The following is a 24,328-nucleotide window of genomic DNA, read 5'->3' as shown; positions in this document are numbered from 1 at the left end:
ATCCCTCCCCCTCCTCCTCTTCCAGCTTGCCGGGATGTAGTGTTGACAGGTGGGCTCTCAAGTTGCTGGTTGTCTCGTGGTATTTGAGTTTGGTCCTACATATTTTACAAATCACTTTGTCCTTAGTCGTGATTTTTCCCTGTTCCTTTCGGAACCCAAAGTAGCGCCACACGTTGCTTTTCAGATGGTCTGGAGTGTAGATTTCAAACTCCTCAGGCGTAGTTGTTGTAGGCATTGTCGTGGCCATTGTTCCGGTATGCAAAATAGGCGCAAACCAGGACGCTAACGTCACCTACAGGAGCCCAGATGACCAACAATAGCCTTGCTAATGAGCTCGCGATTCACAACTTCACCAGGCATGAAAAAGCCTCGGAATCTAAATTGAAAACAACGTTTACAAGCAAACACATTTACAAAAAATAATGCCCATATCAGGTTTGAATATTAAGGGGTGCCTAATATTCGTTCGAATATCTTTATTTTTGTAAATATTCGAATTATATTCGAATAACGAAGTTCGGAGTCAAAGCCCTAGTGCATATTGCTGACGAGTGGTCTAAAGTTAAAGTGACAGCCTATGGTGCAACCAGAGCAGCACAGCTGCAGTCTCTTCGGAAAAAGACACACAAGCATAGAACATCAGACTATCACCAAGCAGCTGAGAAAACTATGGAAACAGCAAAAGAAAAAAGAATGGAAACCTTGACTTCTTATATGCAGAGGGATCATTTCTTAACCACTGATCAGGTATTTTGCAGTTTACAAGATTGTGAAATCTGCAAGGCCTTTCACAGATCTACCAACTGATACTGATCTGCAAGTCTTGAATGGACTTGACATGGGAAGAACTTTACATTCAGACTATTCCTGTGCAACAATCAGCCGACACATAACAAGTGAAATGAGAAAGAGAGTAGTCGGAAAGGTTCTTCAAAGTGGAACAAAGTTTTCTGTTTTGATAGATGAATCTACAACTGACAGTAAAAAATTAGTTTTGATCATTTATATTAGAGCAAGTCTAGGGATGAGTGAACATTCTTCTTGGACCTAGTTGAGCTTTCTGCTACCAATGCAGAAGGATTTTATCAAGCTCTGATGAATAACCTCTCACACCATGGCTTCTCGGAAGTTATTATGAAGGAGGGCTTTGTTTGCTTTGCTTCAGACGGAGCTTCTGTCATGCTAGGAAGTAAATCAGGTGTTGCAGCTAAAATTGTAGAAAGGTTTCCCAACGTGATGGTGTGGCACCTCATGAACCACCGTCTTGAGTTGAGTGTTGGAGATGCTGTAGAGGAAATTGCAGGGATGAATGAGTTCCAGTTTTTCTTTGACAAAGTGTACAGTCTCTATCATTCATCCGCCAAAAACCGCCGTGAGCTCACTGAATGCTGTGAGGAACTTGCGATACAGTGTCTGAACATAGGGAGAATTCTCAGCACTAGATGGGTGGCATCCAGTTATAGGACCATTAAAGCTGTATGGCAGCAGTACCCAGCACTACACAAACACTTTTCTGATGCCTCAGTTGATCCTAAAAGAAGCTCAACAGAGAGATGCATGTTTAGTGGTTTAGCAAATCGCCTTTCTAATGTAACCTTTGTCCAGAATCTTGGGGTCATGTATGATACTTTAGAAGTGCTGTCTGAATTCTCTCTCTCCCTTCAAGACAGAAACATGACTCTTCAAAAGGCCGAAACAAATCTCAGTCAGCAGGTCCGCGTGTTAAAGTCAATGGCTGAGCAACATGGACCAAGGGCAGAAGTTCTACTAAAGAATAGTTCAAGGTACAGCAGAGAAATATACCACCAACAGTTTTTCATGCCTTGGCTGCTAGTATTGAGACGAGAATGGGCTGCCTGCCTGGTAAACAGAGGAGCTTTCTTAACAAGAAAGGGGTCGTGTGGGGTCTGTTATGCCGAAAAGGAAATACAGGAACTCTGCTCCTTTTTCAACCTTGATAATGGCAGACAAATTCAAAGAGGGATGAGGGAATATATTGACATGGTCAGACTCAAAACTGCTGATGAAATGATTTCAGCACCAGAAGAGCTGAAACCCCTCCTGCAAACAGTGAACACTCTGGTAATCTCCACAGCAGAGTGTGAATGTGGGTTTAGTCAGATGAACATTTTAACCACAACTAGAAGCTCCCTAGAGGTAAAAAGCATGTCAGCCTTACTTTTCATCAAGTGTGAGAAAGTTCAGACCAGATGTGTATGTCAAGTCTTGGCTACAAAGCCATTGCTTAGTTAATGATCTGAAAGCAAGGGCAAGAAATATTCAAAAAAACAAAAAGCATGACTATGAAAATCTCTGGGAACTTTTATGAGATAGAGGAGAGTGGGGTAGGCAGCCATAGAATGTGTTCTATGTATTTTGTATTATTTGTATTTTTAATATATTTTCATATTTTAAGTTTCAATTTGCACTCCATGCCCTGAAGTTGGGAATTTTAACCCACAATATTTGTATTTGTACTTTAAACTGCAATAAAATAAAGATCAATATTTTTCCCAGTTCTGTTTCATTTTTTTCATGAAGGGGTTCTTGTTTAATTTATATGATTTAATTAATCACAATTAAAAATTAACCCTTAGATACCAGTTTTGATCATATACCACTAACTGCTTTTTTGAAAAATACACTATAATTCAATATTCTAAAAGAAAAATTGACTTTAATTATTATTAGCATCATCGGTTGACCCATCTGAAGAAATGACTTTGCACTTATCCTGTGCATTTGACCCTATGTAAGAGCAGTGGTGCTATGGCAGACCCTCTGCGCTGTCATCAGCACAAATTATGTCCCCATGTGATAAAATCCCCCCCCCCCCGATTTTTTTTTACAACTTGAGTACTGATGATAACCATCACTAAGCTACCAGTCTGCAATGGCTATCATGCCAAATTGTGAACTGTAGCAAGTCAAAAAAGCAAACTAGAAATTGCCCACCCATTTTATTGTTGTGGGTCAATTTTGGGGTCTTGGCTCATGGACTAATTGAGAAGTTACGTTTTGTTACCTGCCAGCTAATATTTGTGCCCACGCTATGAGAACTCTGTCCTCCTGCCCACAGCTCTCCTCAGAGGACTGGCAGTATGTACAGCAGCCTCATGAGCTTCACTGTGTGCTCAGTTCTATCTGCATGATACATGTGACTTAAGTTTCTCATTCAGTATTGATAGTGCTTTGCAACCGGCAACACGCTGTCATCTCCGGGCCATTACACACACACTGTCACCACTGTGAGAGCCGATATGTATGCTGCTAGCTTCTGTGCTCAGGCTCTCCTCTTATTTGTTCCTGCCTGCTGTCCCAACGTAAGTTCATATCTGTGAGCGAGTGCATGTGCACCTGCCGTGTGCATCAGCGTGCCATGAGAGTTTCCCAGGTGACTTTTTTTTGGCCTCCCGCCCCTGCTCGGCTCATGTTTGGGGATTTTAACAGTGCATTATTATCTCATCTGTTCTGTCACAGCAGCAGTTATGTGAGTAGAGTCTTTCACCCTGACAAGGGGGCTTGGAGCAGGAAGTATTTGATCATTTACTCTAGTCAAAGTAACTAATACCACCCTGTAAAAAATACTGTGTTACAAGTTAAATTCCTGCATTTAAAATGATACTTAAGTAAAAGTATGTAAGTATAATCAGGAAAATGTACTGAAAGTATTACAAGTAAAAGTACTTTAAAAATGTCACTGTGACTGTTGTAGTCTACTACTACAGTATATAAGATCTAATTCATGCATTAATGTAAAAGCAAGATTTTGCTGTTAGAGTTGGTTGAGGTTGGTTGGTTGGTTGGTTGAGCTGAATTTGAACTATTAACTAATGACTATTTTCATAATGAGTTAATGTGCTGATTATTTTTTTTTCATTAATCAATTGATTGTTTGGTTTGTAAAAATTCTGGAAACATAAAAAATATTAAATAATAAAAAGCAAAAGCAGCAAAAAAATCCTCACATTTATGAATCTGGAACCATGAGATGTTTCTGCATTAAAAACGACTTAGAAAATAAATTTGCCACTATATTGATAATCATCTGTCAATTCAATAACTGACTCATGGTTTTGCGATTTTAAAACATAAATTAAGCATTCTGGTGTACTCTGAGAAGAAAATTAAGAAAAAAGACAGCCACTGCTTCAAGTAAAAAAAAAAAAAAAAAAAAAAAAAAAATAGATTAAAAAAAAAGAATACCACTAAAGCTGTGGCTTGTAAGCAAAAACAGACACTACTTCTTTTGCCCTGGACAAGCCTTTCAAGGCCTGTTTCCTGTTTCACCATGTCATGTGCCTCTTTCAGGCCACACTTTTTCCATCACTTGTGCCCTTTAGGTGAAAAAAAAAAAACCCACACAGAGATAACAAATAAAAACAAAAACGACATTTATTTACAATTAATGGCACTAAACAAGCTGTGGCTTGTGAGCACATGAGCAAAAACCAACCACTATTTCTTTAATCTTTTGGCCTGGACAAGCCTTTCAAGGGCCGGTTGCCTCTGTTTTGCCATGTGCCTCTTTCAGGCCACACTTTCTTTTTCCACCTCTTTTGCCCTATTCTCAGCAGCACTGGTGGATGGCTGGCAGTCAAACACCACCCTCCTCCCCCATCTGATAGCATCTTCCTCTTTAAGCTCTCTCACTCTGGAAAAGAATTGATCAAATATTATTGGCTGGGTCACGGCTCCTTTTTCATTATCACAAACCATTCATTGTATGTTAATCCCAACTGCATCCTTCCATGTTACATGATGCACTAGAGCAGGTGTTTGGATTCAATCTATTTAGCCTAGAGCAGACGGGAACTGCCCATTGGTCCGACAGCCCATTGGTCCGACATCCCATTGTTCCGACCATATTAAACCCATTGTTCCAAAGTCCATTCCGAAATCATCATGATGCCCTGTGGTTAAGGTCTGGTTAGGTTTAGGCACAAAAAACACTTGGTTAGGGCTAGGAAAACATCATGGTGTGGGTTAAAATGAAAAAGAAAGTGACAAACACATAAGCTGTGAGCCTGCTTCGCCTCAAGCCTTTCCCAGCTGACCCAGAGCCGGTCGCGGCGCACCATCAAGGTAGAAATACGCCCGCCGGGAGCCGTTCAGCACGGCGGACCGTCGGACTAATGGGATGTTGGACCAATGGGCTGTCGGACCAATGACATGGACCCGAGCAGACATGGGTGTATTTTGATTCATTATGTGTTCGTTTTCAATTCCCTTATATCTCACAACAACAGCATACATTAAACCAGTTAACAATTAAAATGCAGTGGAGATAGCCTTTCGAAAATTATTTTTGTGTCTGTCTAGGTGACTATAACGTTGACACAATTCACTGATACAGATGAGCTAATCACAATTACGTTTAACATGAGAAAATGGATCACGACACACCTTAGGAACTTCTTATTTCCTGACTTCAGCAACTAAATACTTATACCCAATTTAAACAGCATATTATATCATTGACAGACTTACCTCAGAGCTAATGCCGGTGTCCACTGCACTGAAATAAGTATGCTAGGTAACGCAGCAGGAGAACTCCATTGAAAGGTTGCAACTTGCCTCCATCCAAAGCAAAATCCTTGTCTTGATTGGCCACAAAAACTGGCACGATGCGTTCCATCAAAGGTGAAGATTCTGATAGTCCAATCGTGTAACGCTCTATGAGCTTTGATTCTATGGGTCCAGCACCAGGTAGATGTTCTCTCTGGCGCTCTGTGGCCTACGAGTCGGATGACGTAGGCCTATGAACTCTTCCCTATGAACTCTCGCCGAAAAGCGAGTAGTTTGCAGGTATGCACACCTCTGGTAATCCGTATTATTAAATTCTTAGTGGTTTTAAGCATAACTTTGTGTGCTACTTCCATCTTCAAATACCAAATATACACTGCTAGGCATTAGGGGTGGGAATCACCAGAGGATCCACAATACGATATTATCACGACACTTAAGTCACGACACATTATTGCAATTTTAAATATGTTGCGATATATTGCAATTTATTACCTTTTTTCAACTGAATATTACGTCCCCAATGGAAAACTTTGTCAGCATCTGTTTTATATTATTCTAGTAGGCTACCAAAAGTTTAATTTATGTTTGTCATATTAATAATTTATATATTTAAAAACACTTGGCACCGTGTGACAATACAATACTGCAATAAAATATCACAATGTGATGCTGTATTGATTTTTTCCCCCATTCCTACTAGGCATGCGCTGCCAGTATACATTATCTCGCAATTGAGCAAATTTGAATTGACACATTTTTAACATTTCTTTTTTTTTTTTTTTTTTTACATTTAAACACATTTTTACCAAAAGATGTGGTAAAATTAAGCAATTAGCCCCAAGAGGCTGTGGTTTGCCAGCGATTTTACCACAGCTAAGGGGCATTGTTAGGCACGATGCTTCTGAAACCGTAAGCTTCACCTTTCCCGTTTTTCACAGTGGCATAAAACTGGCGGAGAACCTGGTTTAGCTCAATCTTGGTGACCGTTTTAAAATCAATCTTCTCGGCACACCAGGTCTGAAAACAGCGAACTGACCACAGAGTCTGTTTAATGGTCCCAGCTCTACTTCTTGCCTTTTCCAGCTCTTCAATCTCTCCTTCATTAATTTCAGCGTGTCTTCTTTCTTTTTTCTCTTCCTTCTTGATCCCATCCATCTCCTCCAGCCACTCATCCATGCTTAATCCACCCAGTAAATCAAAATTCACAACAAAGTCCGACATTGATAGGTAACAAAACAGGTAACAGCTGCAAATGGTTTAACAAATAAATAGGCAGAGTAATACGTAATGATGCGGTCACAGGAGTATATCATAGTGGTTTTACAACGGCTTCCAGCCAATCACAATCAAGGCTTGGATCAACCCGTTTTATAATTAGATTTCTTTTAATCTGTTGCTATGTTTGTGTGTGTGTGTGTGTGTATGTGTGTATGTGGGTGTTCTCAAGGGCGTAACTTTGAGTTGAACATTGGGGGGGTTGAGATTTCTGCCTGTGAAGCAGGTCTGAGGACATGCCCCGCATGAGAAAATCCTTAAATATATATATATATATATATATATATATATATATATATATACACACAGTACAGGCCAAAAGTTTGGACACACCTTCTCATTCAATGCGTTTTCTTTATTTTCATGACTATTTACATTGTAGATTCTCACTGAAGGCATCAAAACTATGAATGAACACATGTGGAGTTATGTACTTAACAAAAAAAGGTGAAATAACTGAAAACATGTTTTATATTCTAGTTTCTTCAAAATAGCCACCCTTTGCTCTGATTACTGCTTTGCACACTCTTGGCATTCTCTCCATGAGCTTCAAGAGGTAGTCACCTGAAATGGTTTTCCAACAGTCTTGAAGGAGTTCCCAGAGGTGTTTAGCACTTGTTGGCCCCTTTGCCTTCACTCTGCGGTCCAGCTCACCCCAAACCATCTCGATTGGGTTCAGGTCCGGTGACTGTGGAGGCCAGGTCATCTGCCGCAGCACTCCATCACTCTCCTTCTTGGTCAAATAGCCCTTACACAGCCTGGAGGTGTGTTTGGGGTCATTGTCCTGTTGAAAAATAAATGATTGTCCAACTAAACGCAAACCGGATGGGATGGCATGTCGCTGCAGGATGCTGTGGTAGCCATGCTGGTTCAGTGTGCCTTCAATTTTGAATAAATCCCCAACAGTGTCACCAGCAAAACACCCCCACACCATCACACCTCCTCCTCCATGCTTCACAGATTTCCACTGGTCTAATGTCCATTCCTTGTGTTTCTTGGCCCAAACAAATCTCTTCTGCTTGTTGCCTCTCCTTAGCAGTGGTTTCCTAGCAGCTATTTGACCATGAAGGCCTGATTGGCGCAGTCTCCTCTTAACAGTTGTTCTAGAGATGGGTCTGCTGCTAGAACTCTGTGTGGCATTCATCTGGTCTCTGATCTGAGCTGCTGTTAACTTGCCATTTCTGAGGCTGGTGACTCGGATGAACTTATCCTCAGAAGCAGAGGTGACTCTTGGTCTTCCTTTCCTGGGTCGGTCCTCATGTGTGTCAGTTTCGTTGTAGCGCTTGATGGTTTTTGCGACTCCACTTGGGGACACATTTAAAGCTTTTGCAATTTTCCGGACTGACTGACCTTCATTTCTTAAAGTAATGATGGCCACTCGTTTTTCTTTAGTTAGCTGATTGGTTCTTGCCATAATATGAATTTTAACAGTTGTCCAATAGGGCTGTCGGCTGTGTATTAACCTGACTTCTGCACAACACAACTGATGGTCCCAACCCCATTGATAAAGCAAGAAATTCCACTAATTAACCCTGATAAGGCACACCTGTGAAGTGGAAACCATTTCAGGTGACTACCTCTTGAAGCTCATGGAGAGAATGCCAAGAGTGTGCAAAGCAGTAATCAGAGCAAAGGGTGGCTATTTTGAAGAAACTAGAATATAAAACATGTTTTCAGTTATTTCACCTTTTTTTGTTAAGTACATAACTCCACATGTGTTCATTCATAGTTTTGATGCCTTCAGTGAGAATCTACAATGTAAATAGTCATGAAAATAAAGAAAACGCATTGAATGAGAAGGTGTGTCCAAACTTTTGGCCTGTACTGTATATATATATATGTATAGTGAAAAAGACGAACAATAGCAAACAAAGACGAACTATAGAGAAAAAAACGGCAGAAAACATGCAGAAAACATGGCAAAAACTGCTCCAGAACTACTCCAAAAGTGTCAGAAACAACACTAATACAATTATTTACAACACCAAGATGAAGATGATATTTACAAAAAAAAACACCACTATAAACATCGCTACGACACTCACAAGCTGTACTCGCTTTGATCCGCTGACGCTCTCCTACTCGGCTAACTTCCGACCTCTCCCCCATAGGCACTCCTGCCACTACTGTATATCACTGGAAAGGTCCGCTTCTCAGCTTTCAGAATCCGTTGGAATTACGTCGATAGCGTGAATGATCGAGTTACAGTAATTTGAAAAATGCATGTCTTTCCTGTTGCCGGCGACAACTTCAGCTAACTAGCTAGCTTGCATTACAGGTAAGACACACACAACACACTAGAAAGTAGGACTAACTTTCGTTCAGTTAACATTATTTGACTCGTGAGTGGTGGCACTGGAGCCCTAGCAGTAGCATACCTCCTGTTGGGAAGACAGTTTCATTCTTTTGCCCAACCAACAACTTAAAATTGTTGGTTGGGCTTTCTTTTTCCCTAGGACCCTCTTCATACCAACATGGATGCTTCATGCTGTAACAAACTGGGCCACGTTACTGTTATGTGTGTTATGAAATGACACACATGACAGTAACGATGAAATGTTAAGTTAAGTGCTGGTTTTCCTGAGTGTCTGCGAATACGACTTGTGAGTGAGACGCTGCAGCAAGCGGGTAGGCAGCACTCGTGTGGATAGTGAACTTTTCTGTTAGGCTGTTGTTTTTGGCGTGGCTAAGGCCCACAGTAGCCTGTGTGACAACCAGAAATAAATCACCAGCTAAACCGGCTAACGTCTCGGCGTGTGGTTATTGAGGGACGTTACAATCCATACACAGGGAGAGACTGGAGGGACGCACAGGTCTGAGGTGGGCAAAACCAAATCTCAGAGCGGGAGGGGGGGGGGCGCAGACAAACGTCACTATTTTTTACTGCTAAATTGAGAAAATCTACCACATTGTTGTGTTTATAATACTTGAAGCCGCTACAAGGAACTTTAAACTGGATATGCAAAAGTCTCTCGTTTTTGCTGATGTCTGTGCGTGACCTACAACAGCAAATGAGATCATTGGTGTGAAGATAAGCTATTTCTTTAGTGTATATCCATACCTTTAGGAAACTGTGTCTGGGTCCGCACCAGGTCACTTCCAGGACGAAGCGATTTATGGCACTCAGACGGCACACTTCATCTTACCTAGCTGCTTACATTTAGTGACTCTTATAAATAGTCGCTATTCCTCCTCCTTGACCCGACGTCCGCGGGGAGTTAAAATAGCAGCAATCATCGGGTAAAAGTTCTGTGAAAGCACTGGACTCACCAACAGTCAGCCACGTCTCAGTCACACAGAGAAAACCCAATCCTCGGGAAGTCAGGAAATCCTTCAGGATAAACATTTTGTTCGCTAGCGATCTAGCATTTACCAGCCCAGTCCTGGCAGGAGCCGGTCCACGGCGTTAGCTGTCCGGGGAGCCACACACAGAGGCCGCAGGTTGCGCAGATTCACCCCGTGCCAGCGGGGATGAGGAGAGCAGGAGCCGCGGAGCTGGAACATCTCATCCGGGCTGACGACAGGTACCAGCCAAGCGTCGACAGGGGCCAGCGAGTGCCAAGAAATAAAGAGGCGAGGCACCACTCCATACTCAGTCCAAGAAGCCGTGGAAGTGCTCGCCAAACAGGCTTTCATCCTTACCAGCCGACCGCTACGTTTACCGTGGCAGCAGTGGCGGCAGAGGTGGAGCTGGGGCGCGGCAGAGGTGAGCTGGGTTCCCCAATAGGAGCGGGGGCAAAGTTTTCCCGTCTTGTTGTTTCATTCATCCCCAAAACAAACACATGCGCAAGCCAGGTAAGCGTCTTTACGACAATACGCGCTAGAGCTCATGGGAAATGTAGGCTTCATTTCGGCAAAACACTACCGCTTTTGTCCACAGGGTCGCCAAAATCAACTCAAAATGAAAGTTCCTTGTAGGGGCTTTAACATTCATTATCAATATTTGGCTGGTTTGGATTATTGGGTGGGTTACAACCACTGCGACACTAACCTGGTAAGCAGGTAGGGTGAGAAGGAGGCGGGGTTGTCCTGTTCAGAGAAGAGGGGCATGGATCCTCCCATCAGCCACAGCCTGACTGACATGATGATCACCACCTGGAGGAAGGCGAGGGAAACACGAGAGCACAGTTACCATCCACCAACAGTTCCCTGTTAATGACAGCTAAACTGACTGACTTCTGACAGGCCATTTCCACTCTACAATTACAACACACACTCTAAAATGGAAGCCAATAATGAATTATCACATGAGTGAACAGGGCAGTACAGCTCACATATACCAGTATTTATCAATCTTAAAATCTGCATATATTTTACTTTGGAAAATGGCCAACAGTAAAAGTATGCAATTAGCTAAAGCATGCAGTGTAGTACTTTTCAATGTTAACCCCCCCCCCCCAAACACTTACGTAGCCAGAGATGAGGCAGGCTCGTTTAATGAAGGGGCTGCAGATGTGGTGGAGGTCCCTGAGTCTGGAGCCCGACAAGTCACTGAGGGACACACAGACATACAGCAGGTCATTCATGTGGGCGTAGGTCAGCACATAAGGTGCCCACATCTCTGGTCAGAACTGCTTTTTACAAAAATGTGTTAAAACTGTTAAAACAGTCATCTCCTTTACTGTGACTGTGAACATACACAATTCTAATTGAAATGGTGAAAACCAGAGTCTTTACAACATGTTCCACAGAGTCCGTCTTACATTAAGGGAATCCTTCAGATTTTCAAGAATTTTACTTTTTTCCAAGTTAAGCAGTGACACTGTTTCTGAACTAGAAACCTGGCCAAGTTTATGAGTAATTCAAAACCCTGACAACCCAGCTCACTATAGACCAATCTTCCCTTTCTTTCAAAGATCCTTGAGAAAGTAGTCGCAGACCAGCTGTGTGACTTTCTCCATGATAATTTATTTGAGGAATTTCAGTCAGGATTTAGAGTGCATCACAGCACTGAGAAAGCACTACTTGAAATTACAAATGATCTTCTAATTGCTTTAGACAAAGGACTTGTCTCTGTACTCGTTTTATTAGGTCTTAGTGCGGCATTTGACACAATTGACCATCAAGTTCTGCTACAGTAGTCTCGCTCACCAGACCTTTCGCAAGAAAAGAAAAGTCTGGCTGGGCCGACTCTCACTTTAAGATTGGAGAAAAAAATGCCCCGGCTGCTTGTATTTCTTTCAACCAATCACAATTGTTCTGGGCGGTGCCACAGCAACGGTGTGCTTGCAAAAATATTGCCAGGGGGAAACAGGTTTTGGTGTAACACGCCCACAAAAATATCGGCTACAGGACGTGAACCATGGCAGAAAAATGGCTACATCCCCGCAAGATCAAACACCACAAAAGTTAGTAAAGGACGTGTTGAAAATGGTTGAAAACTGCTACACAACCAGAGGTGGTAGGGCGGGACTTCAGCGAGTGGCTCGTTCCGCCCAGTGAGAGGCTGATCTATGCAGCGAACTTCCGCCCACTCAGACTACTGCTACACAGACTGGAACATTTACAGTTGCAATCAAAATTATTCAACCCCCATTGCATATTAGGCTTATTGGCAAAATGTACAATTTTTCAGCTGTTTGCAATAAACAAAGTAGACAAGAACAGTTGAAATAGTTTAATAAAACTAATATTACCATGGGTTTTATCCAAATTCAATGCAAAATGCTACTTTTAATCACTACTGCAGTCTCAAAATTATTCAACCCCCTGTCTCAAGCACACCTGGTGCAACTAATCAAGGGCTTCATTAGTTCAGGTGTGCTTGAGACAGAACACATAAATACCTGGACTGGCTAGGGGTTTGTTGAGAGTGATGTTTGATTGCATGTTAGAAATATGGCTAAGTCAAAAGAATTATCCAAAAAGTTCAGAGAAGAAATCATTGCCTTGCACAAACAAGGAAAAGGATACAAAAAGATAGCAAAAGCTTTGAATGTTCCTAGAGATACAGTTGGAAGCATAGTTCGCAAGTTCAAAGTTAAAGGAACAGTGGCTACACTACCTGGACGTGGCAGAAAGACGAAACTGTCAGCGGCTGCCACCAGATTTCTGAGGAGGCAAGTGGTCAAAAACCCTCGAGTGACTGCAAAACACCTGCAGCAAGACTTGGTGGCAGCAGGCACTGAGGTTTCAGTTTGCACAATAAGGCGCATACTAAACACCGAAGGGCTCCATGCCCGGACTCCAAGACGTACACCACTACTGACCCAAAAGCACAAGAAAAGTCGGCTCCAATATGCTCAAAACCATATAAATAAGCCACAGAAGTTTTGGAATTCTGCTCTGTGGAGCGATGAAACAAAACTGGAACTTTTCGGGCCTATGGAACAGCAGTATGTCTGGAGGAAGAAGAATAAAGCATAAGCTGAAAAGAACACCCTGCCTACAGTGAAGCATGGCGGTGGCTCAGTGATGCTCTGGGGCTGCTTTGCTGCCTCTGGCACTGGAAACCTGCAGCTTGTGGAGGGCACGATGGATTCAGTCAAGTATCAGGAAATCTTAGGTGAAAGCGTCATGCTGTCTGTGAGGAAGCTGAAGCTTGGGCGTCATTGGACCTTCCAAAAGGATAATGATCCAAAGCATACCTCAAAGTCCACCAAGGCTTGGTTTCAGAAGAAGAAATGGAAGATTCTAGAGTGGCCGTCACAGTCGCCTGACTTGAACCCCATAGAAAATCTCTGGTGGGATTTGAAGAATGTGGTTGCAAAACGCACACCCAAGAATATTACTGAACTGGAGGCCATTGCCCATGAGGAATGGGCTAAGATTCCTCAGGAACGCTGTCTGAAGCTGGTGTCTGGCTATGCATCACGTTTGCAGCAGGTCCTAACAGCAAAAGGGTGCTCTACTAAGTACTGAAGATGCTTGTCATGAAGGGGTTGAATAATTTTGAGACTGCAGTAATCATTAAAAGTAGCATTTTTTGTTGAATTTGGATCAAAACCCTTGTAATATTGGTTTCATTGAACTACTTAAACAGTTCTTGTGTAATTTGTTTATTGCAAACAGCAGAGAAATTGTATATTTTGCCAATAGGCCTAATATGCAATGGGGGCTGAATAATTTTGATTGCAACTGTAATTGGCCTAAAAGGTTCTGCACTCAGCTGGTTTAAATCTTATTTATCTGATCGTTTTCAGTTTGTTCATGTTCATGATGAATCATCCTTACGTACTAAAGTTTGTTTTGGAGTTTCTGTGCTCGGACCAATCCTATTCACTCTATATAGGCTTCCCTCAGGTAACATAATTAGAAATCACTCTGTAAATTTCCATTGTTAAGCAGATGATACACAATTGTATTTATCAATGAAGCCAGAAGAAACTGATCAATTAACTAAACTTCAAAAATGCCTTAAAGACATAAAAACCTGGATGAGCTCCAATTTCCTGATGTTAAATTCAGACAAAACTGAAGTTATTGTTCTTGGCCCCAAACACCTCAGAGACACTTTATCTGATGACATAGTTTCTCTAGATGGCATTGCTCTGGCCTCTAGCACTACCGTAACAAACCTCGGAGTAATATTTGACCAAGATTTCTTTTAATTCCCATTTAAAACAAACCTCAAGGACTGCATTTTTCATCTGTGTAATATTGCGAAAATTAGGCCTATCCTGACCCGAAAAGATGCAGAAAAATTGGTCCACGCTTTATCAGGTAGCTCTAATAAGTCTTCAAAAACTCTCCAGCTCAGGGCGTCGGTAGTGTAGTGGATAGTGCCGGCGCCCCATGTATAGAGGTGATGCCTCGCTGCAGAGGTCGCAAGTTTGACTCCGGCTTGCAACCCTTTGTTGCATGTCGTCCCCCCCACTCTCTCTCTCTCTCTCCCCCATTTCACACTTTATCCTGTCCATTAAAGGCAAAACGCCCAAAATAATAATCTTTAAAAAACTCTCCAGCTAATTCAGAATGCAGCGGCATGTGTACTAACAGGAACTAAGAGGCGAGAACACATTTCTCCTGTTTTAGCTTCTCTGCACTGGCTCCCTGTAAAATCCAGAATTGAATTTAAAATCCTACTCCTAACTTATAAATCTCTAAATGGTCAGGCTCCGTCACATCTTAGAGAGCTCATAGTGCCATATTATCCCACCAGAATGCAGGGTTACTCGTGGTCCCTAAAGTTACCAAAAGTAGATCAGGAGCCAGAGCCTTCAGCTATCAGGCTCCTCTCCTGTGGAATCATCTTCCTGTTGCAGTCCGGGAGGCAGACACCATCTCCACATTTAAGACTAGACTTAAGACTTTCCGCTTTGATAAAGCTTATAGTTAGGGCTGGCTCAGGCTTGCCTTGTACCAGCCCCTAGTTAGGCTGACTTAGGCCTAGTCTGCTGGAAGACCCACTATAATACACCGGGCACCTTCTCTGTCTCCCTCTCTCTCCTTTGCTAACACTCATGTCCTGTTACTGCATCTCTCTAACTTGGCCTTACTGCATGTCACTAACTCGGCCTCTTCTCCGGAGCCTTTGTGCTCCACTGTCTCGCAGGTTAACTTATATCCAGGGGTTAAAGCAAGAAAAAATTTTGTGCCTGAAATGTGGAGCACAGAAGATTTGTGTGCCTGAAATCTGAAATCTTTTCCGGAGTGGGGGGCTTGGTGTTGCAGTCACAAAATGAAGAAATAGAATAGAATAATAAAATGCTGCTTTTATGCACTGACTTACCAATATTAATAATGTATTTTGTACTGAGTTATTTAACATATCAGTCACCACCCAATTTTCTACAAAAAAGTACTTTTTTTTTAATACCTTAAGTAAATTTAGCAGGTAGTAGGATTTTATTTAGGGCTGCATGATTTTGAATAAATATCTAATTGTTTATTATTTTGACTGATACTTCAACTCAACACAAACTCCAACACAAATCTCACTTGAAATGCCTTTAATAAATATGTTAAATTATCTACAAACCAAAAGCATCTGATCCAGCCTGATTAAGAGATAAAGAGAGTGGCAGGAACCTTGGTCACTACATTAATACCTTTAGTAGTTACTTTTCAGATTAAACTTTTATGGCATAATGAGTTTATAAATAAAGATTAAACTTTCGGTTGTTACCAGACTTTTTGACTTATAGCTCCTACATCTCTTTTTTGCCTTGGTGCTATTTATTTTTAGAAGCTAAATCATTTAGGCTGTTTGCAAAATTGTATCAAGCTTGATGTGAATTAAACAGGCAGTTACGTCGAAAGTTCGCCTCTGGGCAAGCATGTCATCATTGAAATGGATCATATAATGTTGTGGTGGTGACTTCAAAACTTAAGCATAGAGGATTTTTATTGCAACTTTCGTTTCTGTCTGGTTTCTGTTACCTTCAAAATTAACGCTGGCTTACGGGAGCCTCTCCTGCTCTGTCTGAGCTCTGTGTCTCAATGTGACATGATGTGAAAGCATGCACAGGCGTCAGTGTTGATTGGCTATCACTTGTGCCATGTAACTAATCAGAGGGGGCTGTAGGCGGGACATTGTTACAAAACTGTTAATTTATTATGTTGATGTGTTCTGTACGACATCTATTGCACGTCTGTCCGTCCTGGAAGAGGGATCCTTCCTCAGCTGCTCTTCCTGAGGTTTCTACCATTTTTTTCCCCTTCAAAGGGTTTTTTTGTGGGAGTTTTTTCTTATGAGCTGTGAGGGTCCGAAGGACAGAGGGATGTCGTATGCTGTAAAGCCCTGTGAGGCAAATTGTGATTTGTGATATTGGGCTTTATGAATAAAATTGATTGATTGATTGAACAATGCAAATACAATGTAAAAAGTAAATCATCCTTTTGTCTGTGTTTGTTTGCTTAGCTTACATTTCCAAAACCACTTGTGACTGCATGTAAGCAGCACAGCACACCCACTAAGTGGAGGAATATGTTCAGCAGCAGACTTCTCTCCTAGTCCTGCTCAACATACAGACTGAGGACGTCTTTTGATGCCAAGGCCATAAGACTGTTCAACTCCTCCCAGGGACGACAGGTAGGAATGGACTGAATTGACTGAATACTCCCCTGCTCACTTGTCTTTAGGCTGCTGGACTGTCACTCAGTCACTGATTATGTTAACCTTGCACAATGTGCATTCACATTTTCTATAGAAATTTGCATTTGTATTTATTCAGATAGCATTTCATATTTAATCTTCTGTGCATTTCATATTTTTCAGCATTCCTTTTTGCTGATTAAACACAGATTTTACTTTTAAGTAATCTAAAAACACACACACACACAAACAATCTGTGTTTGCACTGGTATCTGTACATATATTTATCTTCAATTGCATTCATATTGTCCATAGCAAAGTATTAATCACTCCTGCACTGCTCTCTTACACTTTAACTTAATCATCTTACAATGCAATATCTACACTGTCAACCACCCACATTTGCAGTACCATTATTAGCATATCTACTGTAGTAACAGCTCTCTGTATTAGTCCTGGGACTAGACCAGGGGAAGGCAACCTGTGGCTCTTTAGCCCCGCTCATGGCGGCGCTGCGAGAAAAGCCTTTTATGTACGTCTCGTCTCGTAGGATCAACTCCGGTTGTTTCAAATTGTTTCCGGTTGTTGCCTCTTCTTCTTCTGTTACTAGCAGTTGGCAACCGTTGGCAACTAGTGTAGGTACAGCCACCTAGAGGCCTGGGGTGGGAAATACATGTTGACGGTGCCGCTGCGCGCCGCTGCCAGTGTGTGTTGGGGGGCGGCCCTTGACGGCCACAACGCCGCGCCGGCGGCGGTGTGTGTTGCACTTAATTTAGACTGAATAGGCTGTGTTAATTTCATTATAAGGCTCAAATATGTTTTGCGGCTCCACGCAGATGTCTTTTTACTATTTTTGGTCAAAAATGGCTATTTTGATATGAAAGGTTGCTGACTAGACAATTATTTCACTGCTGTGTGATTGTTATTCTAATGTTTTTATTCTTACACTTATATTCTCTACTGAGCTGCTGTTAGACTCTACGGTGCAATAATTATTTCCAATAACTAACTTACTAATAACCACATTCAGGACCTAACAAAGAAGCTCAACCAGAAACTGTATGTCTTTAACAACATCTGACCATATCTCACCCCTACTGTTCTCTCGACAATATCCTACTGTCACACAATTTGGTCCCTCACCACAAAAGGAAACCATCGAACCAATAGCAAGACTATACAACAGAGCTTACGAGATCCATGGCAACCTCCCTCCTTGGACTCATCACTGCACTGCACTGCACTCTAACGGCCTGACTTTTTAAAACTACACAAATATTCTAGCCATTAAATTTTACTTACAGATCCTAGACAACCACTCCAAACCTACCCTTACTGCTCCACTTCCAAGTCACAACACATAACAGCAACACATTACTAGATCAATTTTGCAAGCACTTTTTCCTGTACAGCCTTACAAAAACAATTATGGTCAGAGATCATTTTGTCACACTAACACTAAAATCTGGGACAAGATTCCATTCTACATTAGAGCAATAACCTCTATTACACATTTCAAGATTCAAGATTCAAGATTAACTTTATTGTCTCACAAAGTGAGAAATTTGTTCTGGGCCGTTCGCCCATGCTGCAGCCACAACACAGAACATACAATACGATACAACACAATACCAAACATACAATAGATATGCGCATTCCATATCATAAAAGGTGCCAAAAAGTGCAAGAAACATGGTGAATTAAGAAATGAATAAATAAAAGAATGAATAAATAACACCTAATAGGGCTAATAAAATGCTAAAATTGTAATAAGTAAAAAATACTAACCTGTGCAAAACAAACGCAAGTCATCTGAGCTCTGGTCTTATCTGACTTTGTTTACCAGCTTTATTGACACAGGAACAAACGAGTTTTTAAATCTGTTCAGTCTGCAGTGAAGAACTCTAAACCTTCTACCAGATGGTAGCAGCTCATACTTGCCATTAGGGTTGGGAACAATTAACCGATACGACCGGATATCCGGTTTGACAAGCGAGAGATACGCCCTGCGTTCCAATACCCATACTACCATACTATTTAGTATGCCAGAAAAAGAATTAGTGTGTCCCAATACATAGTATGTCAGATGCAGTATGCCAAAAGTACCAGGACGTTCTACTACATCCGGTCATATTTCGCAGTATGCATGTCAGCATGCTTCTTTGGCCATTCTGACCCACAATCCTTTGCACAGCGGAAGTTACGTCGCACTGACTGAGCTGCATGCACAACCAACGCCCACATATAGCACGGAAGACAACACGACAACTTTATTGTGATTATAGTATAATCAATGTTAGGGTTCAACTATGACTACAATATAGAAGATTCTACCAGTACAGGCAGTGGTTTAAGTGTGGTATAAATAATGAATGAATATGACTAAATATGAATACACTATGGGCCAGGTATGAGCAGTATAGACTAGTAAATATATAAATAGTAAAAGTCAAATACATATTAAGTAATGTAGTAAGAATGTGCAAGTATGTTACACTACAAATAAAAGTAATGTGAATGTAAGGCTGCTTCACGTGCAGACAGAATATAGTGCCAGCAGCTGCATAGCTGTAAATATATTACACACATCTGCCAGCAACAGAGAGCTATGTGTGAAGGGGGTTAATATGCTAATAGGCTTGGGACTGTTTACGTGAACACGTCAGTTTATTAGAAACAACAACATATATTACGACATAACAGCAACAGAGCTCTTTGGCACCTCCGACAGTATGCACGACTCTGGCGAGCTCGACGAGAGGAGATTTGCTGCATCTCCGAAGTACAACAAAACAAAATATTCAAATGTGGCGCTATGGACGGCGGCGGAAGTAAGCAAGAGGGTCGGAGTTCAGGGAGCGGATGTAGTGTGTCCCAATAGCATGCATACTGCATGCATACTGCATACTACACTACATACTTTTTTAAGGGCAGCTGGAGTACATACTTAAAGTATATAGTAGAAGTATGCGATTTGGAACACAGGGCTGGCTACGTCGGTAGCAGCCTCCTCAATCGATACAAATCAGCCATGAATCCTTAGATTAATCGATTGTAGAGTCATGGATTCGGTTATCGCGAGACTAGCAATCGGTTGACTGGCTTTAACAGTTTGCATCTCGAAAACAATGCGAGAGCCGGCCCGGCGGCATGCTCTGTAGCAGGCACTGCTGACAACGATAATGGATGTAAACATCAGTGCCAGCTTGACCGGTGGAGCTGAGGAACAGAAGCTAATGCTGGTTGGATAAACCGGGGAGCAGCGAATCCTGCTGGTTGTGGGTTGAACGCGGGGTCACAGACACAGACAGAAATACGTAGCCTATTCCTGTCAAATACGGCGTCGCATGATAACGGCTTACAGGCCGGCGACCGACAAGCCCGGCTCCACGTCCAAGAAGTCTTCGTCAGTGTCATGACTGCCCAGAAATACCAGCCAAGCCCTGGCAGCACTCAGGTATGTGACGTGTCAGAGGAGAAACGAGCAGTTAACATTTCCACAAACCTCAGCGCACTTTAGGGACTGTTCTTTACTTTTCAGAGGAGGAGGGTGGTTGGTTGATTTTTATTTTATTTGTTTATTTTATTTTGATCCCCCCTTATGTTAATCACTTATTGATGCTGTTTTTGAAGTATGAATAAGTCAATAAGTAATTTATTCCATTGAAATATCATTGATGTATTGTAGAAAAGTGATTTGTCTTTTTATAAATGACAGAGTGTAGCAAACACAGAGAAATAGTCTGACATGCTGTCAGTGATAAGCTGCTAGTCATCACAGTCCATGATATCAACTAATAACAGGAGATATCAGATTCTGCCCCTACATTGCATGTTATTATTGTATTCTGCTTTATGTTTATATTGTACAGCGTTATAATAAACTTTATTTCAGACTCAAGTCCATATAAGATGCATACAAAAACACTCATATATATATATATATATATATATATATATATATATATATATATATATATATATATATATATATATGTTAGCTGATTGGTTCTTGCCATAATATGAATTTTAACAGTTGTCCAATAGGGCTGTCGGCTGTGTATTAACCTGACTTCTGCACAACACAACTGATGGTCCCAACCCCATTGATAAAGCAAGAAATTCCACTAATTAACTCTGATAAGGCACACCTGTGAAGTGGAAACCATTTCAGGTGACTACCTCTTGAAGCTCATGGAGAGAATGCCAAGAGTGTGCAAAGCAGTAATCAGAGCAAAGGGTGGCTATTTTGAAGAAACTAGAATATAAAACATGTTTTCAGTTATTTCACCTTTTTTTGTTAAGTACATAACTCCACATGTGTTCATTCATAGTTTTGATGCCTTCAGTGAGAATCTACAATGTAAATAGTCATGAAAATAAAGAAAACGCATTGAATGAGAAGGTGTGTCCAAACTTTTGGCCTGTACTGTATATGTATATATAACAGTCATTGTGTCTGTTAGTGTTAGGCTTGAGAAATTTTCGTAGTATTGTGACTGAAAATATTCAAGACCCATCGAATCTGAATATAAGACATTTTAAGACTTTTTAAGGACCTGTAGACACTCCGAACAGACTGTAAGTGAACTCTGTCTCTGTGTCAGAGGTCTGGATGCTGAGGTGTTTCTCTCCTCAGTTTTCAATTGCAGCTCTAAGTTCTCCTTCTAATGTTTGTCCTCTTTTATTAATCCATCATTGCTATTATGTGTCTGATTATACTGAACTAGTCAGGCTCAGACATATTATCCACATTGAATGTCTGCGGACAGCTACAGTCACACAGATGTGCACGGGGTTCTATTCATAGTACAGTACCAATAATTAAAAACATGATTGCACGAGCTTAATAACATGTTCAAAGAAAAAGTTACTATCGAACATGACACCAAGATTTCTTGCAACAGGCTTTATGTGTTGTGACAGGTAACTAGTAGATAGCAGTATTTGTTTCGTGATATGCTGTGACCCAGTGACAAGAATTTCTGTTCATTAGAATTGAGCTAAGGAAAATTTAACAACATCCAATTTTTTATATCATATAGACAGTCCTATATAGAACTCAGCATGCTGAGGTTAGTGGGTTTAACAGGGAGGTACAGCTGAGTGTCTTCTGCATAACAGTGGAAAGAGACACCATGTCGACGGATGACATCACCCAAGGGGAGCATGTATAATGAGAACAAGATGGGACCAAGGATTGACCCTTGAGGCACATCATACTTGATATGGGAAATGGATGACATTAGGTTGTTACTGTAACAGAGAAACAAAACTTCCTGTTTGACAAGTATGAAGACAATTTATGGACCCAAGTCTGGCCTTTCCATCAAAACTCTCTGATACTGACGAATCCGGCCCAAAACGCCTTTACGGCCTATTTACACCAGATGCGTGTTGGTTGCGTCTGTGCTCCGGCACAGCAGCGGAGCCAATAGGATTCAATTCTAGTCAATGTGTGTGTTTCCACTGGCTGCAGCTGTGCTGCGTTCTGGCTCCGTCTCAGCTCCGGCACTCCGGAGCCCTCCGCAACAGATACGCAGGACTTCTATTTTTGCCGGACACCGGATCACAACGCAGCAATTCAGCACAGAGCAGATCGTGCGGGACAGGAAGTCGTGCACAGAAACAAAATAAAACATCCAGTTAATTTTCAAAATAAAATACACAGTGTTCACGGCGGATCATATTTCCTTGCACTACACCTTGAAAACTACATAATGGGCAGAGGCAGGCCTGAAGTCAACAGGTCAGATGTTTTCAGACGTCATTTCACCCCGTTGACACCATGGACGAGGAGATATTAATCATGGCAGTGCACCGAGATGTCTTCCGGCGGAGCTGCACTGCTCCACACAGCAAACGCAGCCGGTGGGTATTGGCGGACAGCAGAGCACGCAGCGGATAACCAGTGCTGCCGTTTCGCAACGGACACGCATCCAGTGGAAATCCGGCGTTAGATCTTGACTTTGCATTTGTTTGGTTACCGCTCAATAGTTTTATTATTAATAAGCATCCAATTTAGAAACATTTATGCTTCTGCATTCCTGCGATTTTTGTAACAAAGTCTTCAAAGTCACCATCCATTTCCACTCCTTTATCGATCCAACCACTCAGCAAAGGTCATGTATGAACTCTCCCTGCTAGACCATACGGTCGTATCCATTACCCTGAGGCAGAAACTAAAGAAGCAGCTCTGACTGCAGAAAAAAGGCAGCAAGAGAATAAGATGAGAGGGAGTGTATCAGACAGATAGGTAGTGAATGGAAAGTGCGGAGAATCCTTTAAACACCGTATCACTTTGAGATGTTTCCCTTGTGCGGAGCTTTCAAAGCATCGTAGAGACGGAAAGAAGAGATCTCACAGGAATTCTACACACACTGTCTCATCTATTTCATCTCTGCCTCTCTCCCTTTGCTCTCTACTCCCTATCCCCTTTTCTATATTTGTCTTTGACAAAGTCTTTGCTCTGTCTGTTCTGCTGAGGTTTGCGGAGCCAAGACACAGAATGACAAAGAGGTGTCAGACTGTGCAGACGCTGCATTCGTGTTTGGATCCAAAAAAAAAGACAGTGTGTTTTCCCTGCTGGTTACGAATGCATTTTTTCTAGAGAGGTGCGGTGCACTTGATACTTTAAAAGGGCTTAAACACACACAGACATGCTCTCAGTGCAAATCGCTGTAAGGTAAACACTTTCAGAAAATGCTGATGTGCACTTTAGGGAGAGAATCCAGGAAAAAGAAATGATTTCGATGATATGGGGTATTTAACCCATAGCAGTTTTAAGGAGATATAAGGAGATATAAATAGTATAAACAATATAGGGATAGTGACTTTAAGGAAAACACCACCTAAATGAAGAATTCTAATAGGTTATTTCTAGGGATGCTCAATATTGCATTTTTTGCTGATATCTATCAACTTATTAGGCTGATAACCAATACCAGTATTGATATATCCATTTTTTCCCCAACCTAATTTTACTGATCATCAAGTCTCTTCTGTAGTGGAATTAACATCTTAATATGTATGCATAAGCCTACCGTGTTGGCCCACCAGCAGATAAAGACATGAAATGGAATGCTTTTCAATATGTGTAATATTCATTCATTGTCAATCAATCAATCAATCAATCAATTTTATTTATAAAGCCCAATATCACAAATCACAATTTGCCTCACAGGGCTTTACAGCATACGACATCCCTCTGTCCTTATGACCCTCGCAGTGGATAAGGAAAAACTCCCCAAAAAAACCCCTTTAACGGGGAAAAAAAAAGGTAGAAACCTCAGGAAGAGCAACTGAGGAGGGATCCTTCTTCCAGGACGGACAGACGTGCAATAGATGTCGTGTGCAAAATAAGAAAAAGTATGTCAGCCGATTCGGTTCATTTTTAAGGCAATACTGGCCAATGATGTACTCAGGGGCGTGTCTAGAATTTTTTTCTTGGGGGGGGGGGGTGGCAAGCTGAAATTACATTTTTTTAAAATGCCCCACAGTCTTAGATGATAATAAATGGTAGGCTGAGGTATGAATAATAGAACTATT

General features: G+C 41.5%; 1 protein-coding gene across 3 annotated transcripts in view; it reads right to left on the bottom strand.

Annotated features, from left to right (window-relative positions):
- tmtc1 (transmembrane O-mannosyltransferase targeting cadherins 1) overlaps positions 1–24,328 on the bottom strand; it is a 340,296-nt gene that overhangs the window by 134,073 nt on the left and 181,895 nt on the right. For all 3 annotated transcript variants that reach the window (XM_033651702.2, XM_078165290.1, XM_078165291.1), the window contains 2 exons: positions 11,214–11,295; positions 10,796–10,899 (listed from right to left, as the gene is read on the bottom strand). In XM_033651702.2, coding sequence (XP_033507593.1) covers positions 10,796–10,899; positions 11,214–11,295 — 186 coding nt within the window. The remainder of the gene's footprint in view (positions 1–10,795; positions 10,900–11,213; positions 11,296–24,328) is intronic.

This window comes from Epinephelus lanceolatus, chromosome 23 (genome assembly GCF_041903045.1).
Source record: "Epinephelus lanceolatus isolate andai-2023 chromosome 23, ASM4190304v1, whole genome shotgun sequence".
NCBI lineage: Eukaryota > Metazoa > Chordata > Actinopteri > Perciformes > Serranidae > Epinephelus > Epinephelus lanceolatus.
The sequence above is the reverse complement of the archived record's forward strand: the minus strand, read 5'-3'. Positions and strand labels throughout refer to the sequence as shown.